This window comes from Pangasianodon hypophthalmus, chromosome 15, assembly GCF_027358585.1.
Source record: "Pangasianodon hypophthalmus isolate fPanHyp1 chromosome 15, fPanHyp1.pri, whole genome shotgun sequence".
Taxonomy (NCBI): Eukaryota; Metazoa; Chordata; class Actinopteri; order Siluriformes; family Pangasiidae; genus Pangasianodon; species Pangasianodon hypophthalmus.
In genome coordinates, this window is record NC_069724.1 from 4,197,997 (window position 1) to 4,212,934 (window position 14,938).

The window sequence follows — 14,938 nt, forward strand, 5'->3', positions numbered from 1 at the left end:
CCTGAATCAATATTGTTATAGGCCTCTTTAATTCTCTATTTCGTTTTGTATACCTGAAATATATTTACACATCCTACTGGAATTTTGGTGCCCCCCAACCCCCCCCTGCTGCCTCCAGATGTGGGCCCCTGGACTGGACACCACCTTTTATCCTATTATACGGTCAGAATCAGGTATATCTACCATATCAGTGCACTTTGTAGGTGTACAGTTACTGACTGTATCTCATTTGTCGTTATACCCTTTATCATTTTTGCTTCCAGTATAGTGACATGTTTAATATTTATTTTATTACCGTAATCCAAATATTCAAATATTAAACATTCATTACTTAAATATGCACTATAGTATTTTGGTTATTTATTAGAGACGTTGCTTTTTATTCCTTCTTCCCACCAACAGAACACATTCGGACCAAGTTGAATTTTTTTTATAGGGCAACTTATTTTTTGAGTTGTCGAAGTTGGTATTCAAGTGACCAATCAACCAGGCTAATGACTTCAGAAAATCAGCAATAAATATAGCAGCTTTGGTAATGGTGGCTTGTGATTTCCACCACTGTAACAGAGTTTAAAATAAATCATGAACCTTCTGATTCTGCTTCATGGACCCCATTTTGAGAACCGTGGCCTTAGGGCAAAGGGACCGCCATGTGAACACCACTGACCAGATACTATTTTGATGGTGGTCCATTCTCAATGTAGCCATAACACTGGCAAGGTAGTGTGTGTTGCTGGTACAAGTGTATCAGGTGGAGAAGTGCTGCTTTGATTTTCAACCACATTAACGTTACTGTTGGGTTGAGAAAAGTCGATCAACCAATTTGACACTGATGATTAACATAAACTATGCATAGAAGAAGTGAGCTATTGTCCCAAGCTGTACACTTTTAAAATGGACTAACAGGGTAAATATGTAATAAAATGACCTGTAAGTGTAAGTGTAATCTATGTTTAAAACCTCAGCATCCCTGTGTCTGATACTCAGCACCAGCACAACACTTACTAAGATGCCACCATGGGGGTCTGTAATCCTGTATAAGTGCACCTATATTATAGGTTTATCTGATTAAATGACCACTGAATATACACTATATGGCCAAAAGTTTGTGGACACCAGACCATAACATTCGTGTGTGCTAGTTGAAAATCCCTTTAGTCCCTCCTTTGCTGTTATAATAACCTTCACTCTTCTAGAAAGGTTTTCCACTAGATTGTGGAGTGTAGCTGTGGGGATTTGTGCTCATTTAGCCAGAAGAGCATTAGTGAAGTCAGGCAGTTGGCGTTCCAGTTCATCCCAAAGTGTTCACAGGGGTCGAGGTCAGGGCTCTGTGCAGGGCACTCGTCTGTCTGGGGAAGGAGCACATTATGGGTGTGATGGTCAGGTGTCCACAAACTTTTGGCCATATAGTGTAGAAAAATTGATACTTAGTGTAGACATTGAATTTACAACCAACACACAGAAATGAAAGTTGCTTTTCGGAAATCTAACAAATGTCATTATTGCTGCAGAGACTCATGGAGGAAGCGCCTAAACTTCGTACACCGAGGGAAGTAGGTCAAGAGTGCTCTTGCCCACCAGGTAAGTCCCTCCTACTAGTTCCTCTCTTCTGAGACATACCGGATCATCCTGCACCTACTGGACAGAGTGACTTATCTCGGGCTAGAAGAGTTTATAATGAATTCAGATATTTATTTAGCAAGTGATTGTGTGTATTGAAGTATGAAGTAATCTCAGGTTATATACTGTGACTTTTCTGTCTCAAACGAATTAGTCTTTCAGTGTTGGGATCATTTTCCAGAACCGTTTTTTGGAGTTTAAGGGGTTGTCATCAACCAACAGTGTGCTTTAGAACCGTGACCTCTACTTCTTTTAAGATGACGCAGATGCGTCCTTGGTGGTTCACAAATGTGTGTATCCCAGCATCTCAGTGCCTCTCCTCCTGATATGCGTTGCTGAATGACAACATTTGTGCAACCGCAAAACTGAAAACATCTCATGGACGTCTTGTAGTTTAAAGGCAGCCGACATGTGGAAGTTATAAAGCCCAAAATGTGGTTCTTTCTCTCCTTAGATTGATTGACAGACATGGTATGGTGTGTAACCTCAGCCTTACACAGTATCTGCATATCAACAGAAGTGTTTTTGAGGGGCAGAGTATTTAACCCTGTGTGGATTTGTGTATCTAGTTGATTTTTTTTAAAAAAGACTTTATTTTCTGGGAATATGTCTCCCTAGAGTCAGTAACAGATTTTGAAAGGTTACGACTAAGACGGGGTATCAAACCTGGCATTTTGATGGGCGCATGAAGGGCCATTCTCTAATGTGTTATATGTGTTGTAACGTGTTATAAGTGCATCCCTGAGATGATTATGGTTGTCAGCCATTTATGTATTCATCTTCAGTAAGCACTTTATCCTGGTCAGGGTTGTAGTAGAGCCCGGATAACTGGGCGCATGGGAGGGACACACCCTAAATTGGGAGATGGAAGGAAACCTGAGAACCCTGAAGGAAATCCACATGAAAACACTGAGAACACTTCTAAACTCCACACAGACAGCAAGGATCAAACTAGGGACCTTGCAACTCGCTGTGCCACTGTTCCACCCTTGGTTGGGTCAGTTGAATGAATTATGGATTCAAAACTAGTCATATTTCTTTCATTTGTAAAAGTGCATCTTAAGGAAACATTGCAAACCTGTGCAAAGAAATAGTTCAAATCAGCATACGGTTTGCATGTGCACACTGCCAGAGGGGTATGTGAGTATGGACCATAACTAACCAAGGACAGGTGAGTTTCCTCAAAGTGCTGTAGATATGAGATCACTTTATAATGTTAGACAGAGCATTCTAATAATATGGTCTGTACAGTCTTCAGAGGAGCAAACTCCAGAGCGTTTCCTTCTGTGTACCTGGTAGGAACCTTTTACAAACGTTCAGGAAATTGTTCTTTCTGTGATAGGGATATTAGAGCTTCCGAGGCACTAATATTTAGACTGTATATAGATGGAACCTGTAAGACAATTACGTGATGATCTCTAAACAACAATCAGACTGCCATTAAAACATTAACTTGTTGGCTAAGGCCACTGTGCCACTGTTAAATAAATCAAATCAAGTTTGCTCTTCTACTTTTCACAGGCTAATATTACTTTGACTAATATTATATTATGTAACATTATATTATTATAATATTGACTAATACTCACAGGTTAATATTACATTGACTTATCTATCAGTATGAGAAAATCTAAGATTTAATGTCATTTTCTTGCTTCCTTGAAGTTTTATGAAAAACACCACTGGGTTTCTTGGTGTCCGTTCCAGGATTTGAACTGAAAGCTACAATCCAACAAAGTCAAACTCATAATGTCAGGCATGAAATTACCCAATGGTGCTTTTGGGAAACAGGGCCCAGGGCAGTACCAAAAGATATGTTTGCACATTTTTTAAACCTAGTGTTCTTCTAATGCTATTTGCTGGCAATTTCCACTCAATATCAACTAAGCTGCCTTCATTGTTATCTACCAGTTTGAGAGTGTAAAGGCTGACACTTGCTTCCTCACATGTTTTCGATCAGTCTTTTGACAGCTGAAAATACTAGGAGGACTGTCTAGTGAGTTTCCAGTGAATTCCTCTATCATGGATTCTCAGGTATTGATGCTAGCAATTCTGCAAACAGAACACCTTTTAACCAATTACTCCACCTGGAAGTGTGATTTCGTACTTACTTATGGTTTGAGTGGATAAGCATTATTTAACAGTTTGCCAAAAATGTTTTTTGTTGCCAGTATGCCTTTATGGTTTATAAAATGAAAATACTCTGCATATCCTTGACAATTACATTGTTATCTGTTACACTGAGTTATTAGCAACATTTTGTGATTCCAGACCACTTGCTATGACACTTTTCCATTTAGGATGTTTTGCACAAGTTCAAATCAAATACAGTTGGTCATATCCTGCTCTGCACTACTTCAAATAGTTTTATTAACTGTTAATTATCAGACTGTTTGCTAAACATTATTATTCCAAATGAAACACAAGAGCCCCATACAGCCCTCAGTGAAGTGTTTTTACTGGCTGTCTAACAAACCTCATTTGGTGGCAGTTACAGTTATGAAGGGATGCTTACAATTTACAGCCTCACTGCAAGTCCACCAGGGACATTTTAGTGCTTCCTTAGTTTTTATTGTCTCAAAATATTTTTCCTCTAAAGTCATTCCTGGTATCTATTGTATGTAAAACAAATACAAATGGACTTCAGAGGGAACAGTTGGAACGGAAGCGGCGTCTGTTTCTTGCGGCTCTTGACCGGATTAATTGGACTGAGAATGTGAATGCATCTGAATACGTCTCAGGGCTTTTCTGAATGTGTCTTTGTGGAGCATTTCCGTCTCTCTGCTATTAAAGACCAGTGACTCAGGGCTGTGTTGAAGGACTCATGATGAAGGTAACTCAGGGCAATATTCTCGAATCGCCAACAAACATGAATGGAAGTCCATGAGAGCCTTCTTTCGCCCTTGTTAATAGCCTTTCATTCATAAGAAGCATGAAAGCACACTTGAATGAGGCCTGTAGAAAATGAACTAATGGGAAATCCATTGAAGCAAGCCCACCACTTAATTGTTGGTTTCCTCAAGACCCTGACTGATCATGCAGTGCTCTCTCTTAAATCTTGAGCTTTGTTCCTAAAAATGGGTTTAACTTTGTTTTACGCTTCTTGAATATTCCCTTCCATCATACTGTCAGGCCATGTTCAGAGGAGCTACATAATGAACTGTAACAGAGTATCAAAACCACAAACCATAATGACCACTGCGCAGCTCATACATTGCTCCATGGCTGAGAAACAGTGACATTGGTATGAGGTCCATTAGTTCCTTTTAGAGTTGGTCAATACGACAAAAATATTATATACGATACACAATATCCATCACAATACAGTATATAGGTTTGCAAAGAAAGTGCCAGCAAAAAAAGAGGAAAACTTCAAAATTCAAACCTCACCAAAATTGGACAGTTGAAGATTGGACAAACAAAAATGTTTTTCCGATCCTCAACTGCATAGTTTGGGTGAACCAGTACCCACTGTAGCCTCACATTCCTGTTCTTGGCTGATGGTAGTGAAACTCAATGTGGTCTTCCGTTTGTCGTAGCCCATCTGTAGCAAATGTTTGATGTGTGATGTGTGTGTGATGTGTTCTGAGATACTTTTCTGTTCACCACAGTTGTAAAGCGTGGTTATTTGAGATACTGTAGACTTCCTGTCAGCTTGAAGTCTGTCCATTCTCCTGTGACCTCTCTCATCAACATTTCTGCCTGTAGCACTGCAGCTCACTGGATGGTTTTTTTTTTGTTTGTTTTTCGCACCATTCTGTGTAGAGACTGTTGTGCATGAAAATCCCAGGAGATCAGCAGTTTCTGAAATACTCAAACCAACCCATCTGGCACCAACAGTCATGCCACAGAGATCACATTTGTTCCCCATTCAGATATTTGATGTGAACATGAGTGCAGATCAGACATGAGTTATCAGTTATTACACAACAGTTGTAAAGTAATAACTGAAGTCTCCAAAACTGGGAGCTCCAGAGAAGGTGTATACAGATGGTGATAGTCCTCATCACAGTTTTTCATTAAAATATTGTCCCTTGTGATTAATGCTAGATTTGAACATGATCAGTCCATGCAGAGATTGCATGAGAATCATGTCTTTGCACTTTCTTTTTTTTCATACTGGCCCCATATTAATAGATACCACATTGACGGAAAGTGGTGGAAAGTACAAAAGCATGCTTTAGTGATTATGGAGAAGTGTTTTCACTCTACAACCTGAAAACATGGATTGGGTTTTTATGACCCAGCAAACTGCTTTAATACTTAGTTTCAAATGTGACACAGAATAGTTGGGTGATACTGTGAGAGGGAATGAGAGAGAAAGCTGAATGTTTTGCACAACCACACAACCCTATGGCCTAGGCCACAGGGTAACAGCTAGTTGGATTTAGACGCACACTGGTCTAGTTGTAGAGCTGCTTTTGGCGCTGTGGTGATCTGCTGGGATAAATGTACCTCCAAAGAATGTAATCTTCCCTGTTTTATTGGCCTACCCATTGAGAAGACTTGTAATCTTTAATACTTCCTCCCTGAAGCTGTCTGGGTCTGCAAAGGTCTCTCTCATTCTGTATGTGTTTCGTGGAAGGAAGACTTGAGACCTAAATAGTGGATTAAATGGCTCATTTTGTATTGTTATTGTATTAAATGTGTCAGTAGTCTGTCAAATGATTTAACACTTGGCAATGCATGATATGCCTCCGCTGTAGGAAACTTGGAGGTTATTTCAGTATGACGTCTACTGAGATATTGGGTGAATTTGGGGAATCTTGGGGTGTTTTTCTTATTCCAGTGTTCATACTGCTTGCACTGCCAAATATATTTGACTTGATAATTGAGTGATGGCAAGGATCTCCACAGCTAGCTATTTTAAGACTAACCTCTCTCCCATACTTAAATGCAGTACAAACCTCTCCAATTATGTTCAATTGACATTGGCCTGAAGTTGCTTTCTTGAAGCAGTCAGGCAAAACATATCACCTCCATCAAGGTCAAGATAAAACAGCAAATAATAACATTATGGTCACTGTGCCACTGGCTTATTGAAAGCATCTGTCAGTAGCTTGTAAGCATGCTCTCATCTTTACTGTAAAAACTCTCTCCTTTATTCCTTTTCAACATTTCTTAATTTATTTGAATGAACTTTAAGGGCTTTGTATAAGAACACATAAGAACATGGGTATGGAAATAATTATAGTATGGTATTTTTTATTACCTAAAAATTGTAGAATGCATCATTAGATACACTCACTGGCCACATTCATTGGAACATCTACACCCCAGCTCATATATGCAATTATCCAATCAACCAATCATGTGCCAGTAATACAATGCATAAGATCATGCAGAAACAGGTCAAGAGCTTCAATTAATGTTAACATCAAACATAAAAATGGGGGGAAATGTGATCTCAGTGACTTTGGCCGTGGCGTGGTTGTTGTTGCCAGACAGGCTGGTTTGAGTGTTTCAGAAACTGCTGATCTTGTGGAAATTTCACACACAACAGTCTCTAGAGTTTATACAGAATGGTGTGAAAGACAATAAAACGTCCAGTGAGTGATGGATCTGCGGGCAGAAATTGATGAGAGAGGTCAGTGGAGAACAGCCATACTGGTTCTGACAAGCTGACAAGAATGCTACAATAATTTCAATAATCACTCTTTACAACTGTGGTGGGCAGAAAAGCATCTCTCATTGCACAACACGTTCAACCTTGAGGAGGATAGGCTACAACAACAGGAGACCATATCAGGTTCCACTCTTGTCAGCCAAGAATCTGAACAGGATCACCAAAACAGTGAAAACATAGCCTGGTCTTCAGAAAACTTTCTGTCTTTCTCTTGTTCTCATCTTACGAATTACACCGTAGGTTCTTTTTGAATTTGGAAGGCAATATAATCTCATTAAACCTCAGATTATTGTGTTGTCAGCCTAACAAAACCCTTTTACAAAGTACATTTTTTAATTGGTACTAAACTCCAGCTTGACTAAGAACAATCAGCCTATGATTTTTGGTGTAACGTTTTACTATGCAGGCTTTTTAAGTTTTAATGATTATCCTGTACTTTTCATGGCCATGCGGATTGCCGGTATTTGCTTGGAGTTGGCTGAACTATTTGCTATTTTCAAGTTGCACACAGGGAGGAGTTGGCAGGACTGTCTGTGTCTTAATTTGATAAACAAGTGTTAAAATGCTCATTAAGCACTTGTGGTCAGATGAACGGAGCAGACTCTGTAATAGCATGTCTGTGCTGTCTGCTCATGATAGCTGACTCAGTTGGGAAAGCTGCATTAAATACGATCATTTTCTTAGAAAGTCTGAAGATCAGTTTGTGGAGATGAGTCAGCATTATCACTGTGGAACTACTAACTATCTAATCCTGTTGTGATTTTCCGAGGGAGTCTCCAGCCTTTATCGCTCTTTATCCGAATACAGCATCACTAAAGTGCTCTGCCCACTTAACCTTCTTTTCCTTGAATTTCCTTGTTGAGTGAAATTCTTCACTTCCTCATCATCATTCTGGCTCTGATGGAGAAGCCTCTAAGAACGCCGATGGTTTGCGTGCATGTATGAGTAGAAATAGTCTGATCCTTATACCGTCGTCAGGCCCTGGGCTAATCTTAATTGCAAATCTCCCAAATGCCTCCAGCCAGGCATTTATTTTCTTGCTTGCTCCATCTGTGTGGCAACACGCCATGTCTCTTCACTATTTCAGTTTCCCCCCAGACGGCACTTTCTAGACCTGCATGATCTGCAGGAGGGCATTGGACCTGTGGAGCCTGTTTCCTGAAGCGGGAGCTGAATGGAGCAATGCTTTGGCCTTGTTATGGCTATATTTGTTTTTGACACATACTGAGAGTGCAGAATTATACCTGCAGAATTATTTTTATAGTCTTCAGAAGCTCGTTAGAATTTTACAGACATGTGCTTTCATCTTTCATTGTGTAGTAACATGGCCATGTAATAGAAAAAAGGTTAAAAGTTACAAATTTATTTTGTTTTCTTACCGCAGTCCTAACTGAACTGCTCTGGGATATTTTATTAAAACCAGTGGTGCATTGTACAGAAGTAGACTTACAGTATACTGTACATAATAGGTTTCTTTACAAGCCCGTCTGGGTGTGGTCATACAGTCGGAAATCTTTTTCACGTGGGGAAAATTGTTTTGAGTATATAATGAAAAACATATAAATATACAAATTAATAGATGATACAGGTTTGAAAGTGTAAAGGCAATCCACTCTGCAGTATGAAATAGAATCCTAAGATCATCAAGATCCCAGTCTAGTAATTGGGTTCAAAAACAGTTTGTTAGTTACAGATCATTTCAGTTTGGTTATGCTGATATCTAAATATCATGTTTACCCTAGGACCACAAGCAGAAAAAATGGCTGAACATCAAACATTTGTAAAAGTGTAAGGTTCATTTACCAGTCTGATGTGGTCTGGGCCCAGAGTTACCAGGTCTTAGCAAAATTTCCAACCCAACTACGTTTCCAAAAAAAAAAAAAGTACAAAAAAGTGCATCTTCAAGTGGATCACAAAATCAGGTCCGTGAAGCATAGCCAGGGGGTCTGTGTTTTTTTTTTTTTTTTAAACTTTTGTTACAGCGGTTGAAATCACAACCCATTATTATAAAAAGTTGTTACATTTATTATTGGGTTCTTATGGTTATAAGCCTGTTTGACTGATCACTTGAACTGAACTTGTTTGAACTGAATAAAGTTCAAGTCTCAGAAACAGAAACAAAAAAAAAAATCAGGATCAGGAATAAAGTAGAGGAATGCTCTACTGCTCTGAAAAAAAATAGCCGCAATATTATTGTACACACATAAAATAATGTGCGTAATATTTGTATAGCATATGGATTATGTTTGTAAAATAAATCTGAAAGGGTCTGCAGAAGTTATTTTAAAGTTAAAGGGGTCCCTAGCTGCAAAAGTTTGAGAACTCATGATCTATACCAATAATCGTCACTGACACTGATGAAGATGATGAAGTGATTGTAATTTTCACATGGCAAATTTCAATTTTTCTGAAGAATTTTCTGTCAACTGTGATCAAATTTACAGTTCTAAAGCTAAACATATTTTTGTAATCCAGTTCGTGTTACGAAAGTGTATCCTTTACACAAAATGGACTGAAACAAATACATTATATCATCTCATATTATGTCTCTGTGGACTGATCCGGAAACAAGAGGACAAGGGAAGTTATCTTCGGGTCAGCTGGAAGAGAATTCAGTTCTGTGTGAAGACGATTTTACAGCCACCGAGTTGCGTGCAGTTGTTGAATTTGGATGATGGCAATCTTTTAATTATATGTACTATTGTAGGCACTACTGATGGCTGCTGATAAGATGCCCTCTCCTTTTTATGTTTCCCTTCCCTAACCAACATTGTGACTATGTGTGATTCATGGGGCATGTTTTTGTGTTTTGTTTATTTTGTCTTCCTGTCGTACATTATATAGTCACGTAGTGCTGCCCTTGTGGAATTTTACACTAGCACTAACACAAACAGTGATGAAAATGTAGCCTGTGACTCTCACTATGCTGTCCAGAATTTTTTCAGTTAATGACTGCCCTGATATTTGCCCTGGTATTTACTTTCATCTGTGTTGGGGCAGATTTGATTGTATACACATTGATAAAATTAAGATGAAGTTTAAATCAAATATAAGTTAAAAGATGTTAAAGATGACTCAACATTGATCATCAGAAACTTATCATAAAGATTTATTTAAAGGACATTTCATGGCTTTGAACAGTCATCTCTCAGATCTTAGGAAAAAAAAATCCCCATGCTCAGTCTCTGCTCTGAGCTTTTGGCTCTCTGTGACAATTCCTTCGCACTAATCCAATGTTCCTCTGCTATATTGAGAGGGATGGGGTGTGTATTCAATTTGCTGATTATCTCAGACCTGAGTCACAGTGTAGACACATGCCACAGGCTGTCCTGATGACACTCAGACCCCATGGAGAAGACCAAACTTCCGCTCAGGATGTCCCTCCAGCGCTCACATGGTCTGTGCGTGAAAGCAGTTTGTGACTATGTCGGTGTGTGTGTGTGTGTGTCAGGGGAGGGAAAGTGAGCACTTGTCCCGCCTCAAGGATTTCAGAGGTTCAGGGGCCGGTCATTGTATCACTTTGTTGGTTCAATTCACTCTATTGTCACACCACCGAACAGATTACAATAAATCGATTAGTGCTCACCAGTGCCCTCCTTCCTCTTCCACTTTCTCACACATGGCTTTTATCTGGCCAGAGAACACAGAGGCTGGGCTAAACAGAACGTTCTTTTCAAAGGACACAGTAGGTTTAGGCTTGAGTACACTTTATCAGTAGAGACAGCGTAACACAGCTTTTATTGCCTGGAGGAAAGCACTTAAAGTGCGAGATGGAAATCAACAAAATAAAGACATCAAAGGGGCATCTCCTAGACTTAAGTCTCATCAATAGTGCTGTCAGGTTTTATCTTAGTAGATGATCACCTAGGGTACGATGGCTTGTAAGTGGAAAGGATTTAAGAAAACCAAAAATATGGCAGCAAATTTTGGAAACACAACAAAAGCAAAAACACAACAGCAAATCCAAAAACGCAACCACAAATTTCGAAACATGACTGCAAAACAAATTAAAGACAGCAAAACCAAAACAACTACTACAAATTCATAAACACAGACACAACAGAAAAACCAAAACATGACAGCAAATTCTGAAACACAACAGCAGATTCAGAAACATGACAGAAAAATCAAAAACACAACCGTAAATTTAAAAGCACAACAGAAAAGCCAAAAACGCAGCAATGAATTCAGAAACATGACAGTGAATTCAGAAAAATAACAGCAAAACCAAAAACAGAAGCACAACAGCAAAAACACAATAGACACAATATTAAAACCGAAAATGCAAACACAACAGCAAAACCAAAACAGCAAACTGGGAAACATGACAGCAAAACCAAAAAGGAAAAAAGAAAAAACGAAAATGACAGCAAGTACAAAAATACAACAGAAAATTCAGAAACACGATGGTAAATTCAGAAACACAACAACAAAACCAAAAACATGAGAGCAAATTCAAAAATACAAAACTGAAATCAAAACCAGAAACGCAACAGCAAAACCAAAAACATGACAGCAAAAACACAAAAATTAACACAACAGAAAAATCAAAAACATGATAGCAAATTTGGAAACGCAAAAGCAAATTCAGAAACATGACAGAAAAAACGAAAACACAATAGCAAATTCAAACGCAGAACACCAAAGCCAAAAACACAACAGTGGATTCAGGAACATGACAGCAAATTCAGAAACACAACAGCAAAACCAAAAACATGACAGCAAAGCCAAAAACACAACACTGGATTCAGGAACATGACAGCGAATTCAGAAACACAACAGCAAAACCAAAAACATGACAGCAAAGCCAAAAACACAACAGTGAATTCAGAAACACTACAGCAAAACCAAAAACGACAGCTAATTCAGAAACACTACAGGAAAAAATACCACAACAAATTCAAAAACATAACTTGAACTCAAATCAGAATGGGTACGTCCTTATTGAACATGCTTGCTGATGATTGCTGTCCATTTTCTGCGCTCTCTCAGACTGACACATGCTGCATCCAATCACCAGCGTGCATGTGACGTTCAATAAAGAACTAATCTTTCCGTTTTGAGTTCATGTAGATGTGTTTTTGAATTTTCTGCGGTGTTTTTTTGTTGCATTTTCTGATTTGCTGTGTTTTCAGGTGTCATGTCTCTGAATTTGCTGTGGTGTGTTTGGATTGCTGTTAGTAGTTTGATTGGCTGCTGTTTTGTTTTCTGATTTGTTTGTGGTTTATTAATGTGTTTTGCACTTACAGGCCACCGTGCTACAATTACATTAGTAGAGAAAAGTCATTCCCTGGACTAGTACCAATGACACAGACCTGGAACTTTAATGCTAGCACTCATACTCAAATTTCAGATGTTAGTGAAAGACAGATATTTTATATGTTGTACTTACCTCTAAGACATTTAAAAATGCCACTTAGTGCGAGTCAAACTAATAAAAACTAATCCACATTTGTCACCACGGCAGCTTTTTAAAAGGTCAGTCTTGTTTGCATGTTTTGTTCGTTTGTACTAAACATTCCCATATGAAAAGTTGAACTTCTGTTGACAAAAGAAGACCATGGAACCAAAGAACTGTTTAAAATCATTCATTTTTATGTACGTTCTCAACGTTACGTTGAATGGACTTTTATTTTGGGTAACTAAATTTGGGCATCTTAATGAGGCACAGTCAGGACAAACATTTTTGTCTGGACACTTGACTAATATGCTTGCTTAGAAAATTAATCCATGCTTAGAAAAAGTGATGTGCGTTAAAAAAAAAAAAAAGACAAACAACAATACAAGTGCATGTCGGAGGTGCAAATACACTATTATATAACCTAATTTAGACAATTAACCCATCCCTCTTACTTCCCATCCCCTCTCCATGACCTCTGTGCTCACCCCAGACTCTCTGGGTCACAGCATAAATCACACGTGGCCTTGGCTTTACCCAGATTTTACATCAGGCTCTGCTTTGTATTATTCATGAAGTAGTTCTGAGTGTGTCTGTGTATCTGTGCATGCACACTGATATTAGCTGTCTGGGTCTGTTGACCTGTCGGGTGTTTTTTCAGCATGCACTGCGAAGCGTAGGACGTTAAACCTTTCCAGTCCATCAACTGCGAATCCGCTCCCATAGGCTTCCAAGCTTATTCATTCACTTCCTCTCTCACCGTCTCCTCAGCACTGCCTTACATAAACTTATTTGCAATTTAGGCTTGTACAATATTGATTTTTTTCTTGATTTTCCATTTTAAAAAATCGTGATAAAATATTTAGTCTTCCAGAACTGGCAGGAAAACATGCATTTCCACCATTTCAGGTTTAAAGAGAGTAGGAAAGAGAGAGGATGGTGTATTTTACGTGATTCTGCAGTAATGCACAGAGCAGTTAAAAAAACATAACGGTACAATTTTGATGTAATCCTTTTACAAATCATTTGTGTAATATCCTCATGACCGAGAGTTTTATTGTTCTGCTGTCAACGTGTTTGAAAATATCTGCAGTGCATTTAATAATTTGCTAATTATCATCACCATTAACATTATTTGTAATTTGTTAAATTTGACACTTCACGTATTTAATTTGTTTATCTAAAAATTTTCATCCTTGTTCTCTTTTGGCTTAGAATCTCCCATCTCCCGTTTTTTTGGAGAAAAGCACTGCTGTTTTGGAATATTTTAAGTGATAACTCGTACTAGCGTACGCCGATTTTAGATTGCAGAGCTCCTACGCAAACCGCATAATGGTTTGCAGGACTGGTAATATAATATAGTCTGAGTAAACATCACTGGATATATGTGTAGGGACGAATAAATTGTTATATCGCCCAAGCCTACTGCAATTAGTGCTTAAAACCTTGAGTAGTGTTTTAGATTAGTTCTGGCAATAGACTGTTGAGAAAAAGGAATTTTTTTCAGAGCAGTAAGGGGGATAGTGATGTAAACTGTGACACAGGCGTAATCCACTGGTGATGAAATAGTGTCTTTCATCTATCCCGCAAAAAGCTTTGGCGCTTTCGGTCTTTATATCCTGTTTCCCTGAAGTTGCTAAGCAAACAAGACATTTGTCACATGCTGGTTTCGCTCTCATCTGTGTTTAATGTAACTTTATACACATGTAGGGACTGCAATAGCACTCCAGAAGCCATTTTGTTTTGTATTGTTTATAAGACTGTCACTCATTCTCGAACATGTTTGTATGAAATACTGTAAAGCTAAACACTCAGTGATGTAAAGATAATGTTTTCTTCCAAGAGCCTGTAATACACATAGCTATAGTATTATGTATAGCTTGATCATATAATCGTCCAATCAGTGGGCTCCATGTAGACCGTTTTTTTTTGTTGCACGTTTGCTGGTGTCTCTTGCAAAAGAGTAAAAGGGTTATGAACTTTTGTTTCCTTTATTGTCTGAACCATATTGAATGGTGCAGGTGTAGGAAGAGATGCACACTACACTATGAATCCGCTTTTACCTAATTGTATCCATCGCCTGTAACAATGAGAAAGAAGAGCGTTTGGTGTCCTGACTGGCAGTTCTTTAGCTGTACACATGCTAATGTCATTACTGTGTCTGTTAACCAGGACAAACTGTGAGAATTGGTAATAAATATGGCTTAAGCAGAGCCCATAAAACCGAATCCTTCCTGTATGTCTGACCTCTTTCCATCAGATATACCTGGCCCCTCAGTATTAACGACTGCCCT

At 38.6% G+C, this 14,938-nt stretch overlaps 1 protein-coding gene across 1 annotated transcript in view; it reads left to right on the forward strand.

The window, feature by feature from the left end:
- Positions 1-14,938, forward strand: part of LOC113541783 (collagen alpha-1(XXIII) chain) — a 64,872-nt gene that overhangs the window by 1,317 nt on the left and 48,617 nt on the right. Inside the window, exon 2 of the mRNA XM_026938945.3 lies at positions 1,512-1,581. Coding sequence (XP_026794746.1) covers positions 1,512-1,581 — 70 coding nt within the window. The remainder of the gene's footprint in view (positions 1-1,511; positions 1,582-14,938) is intronic.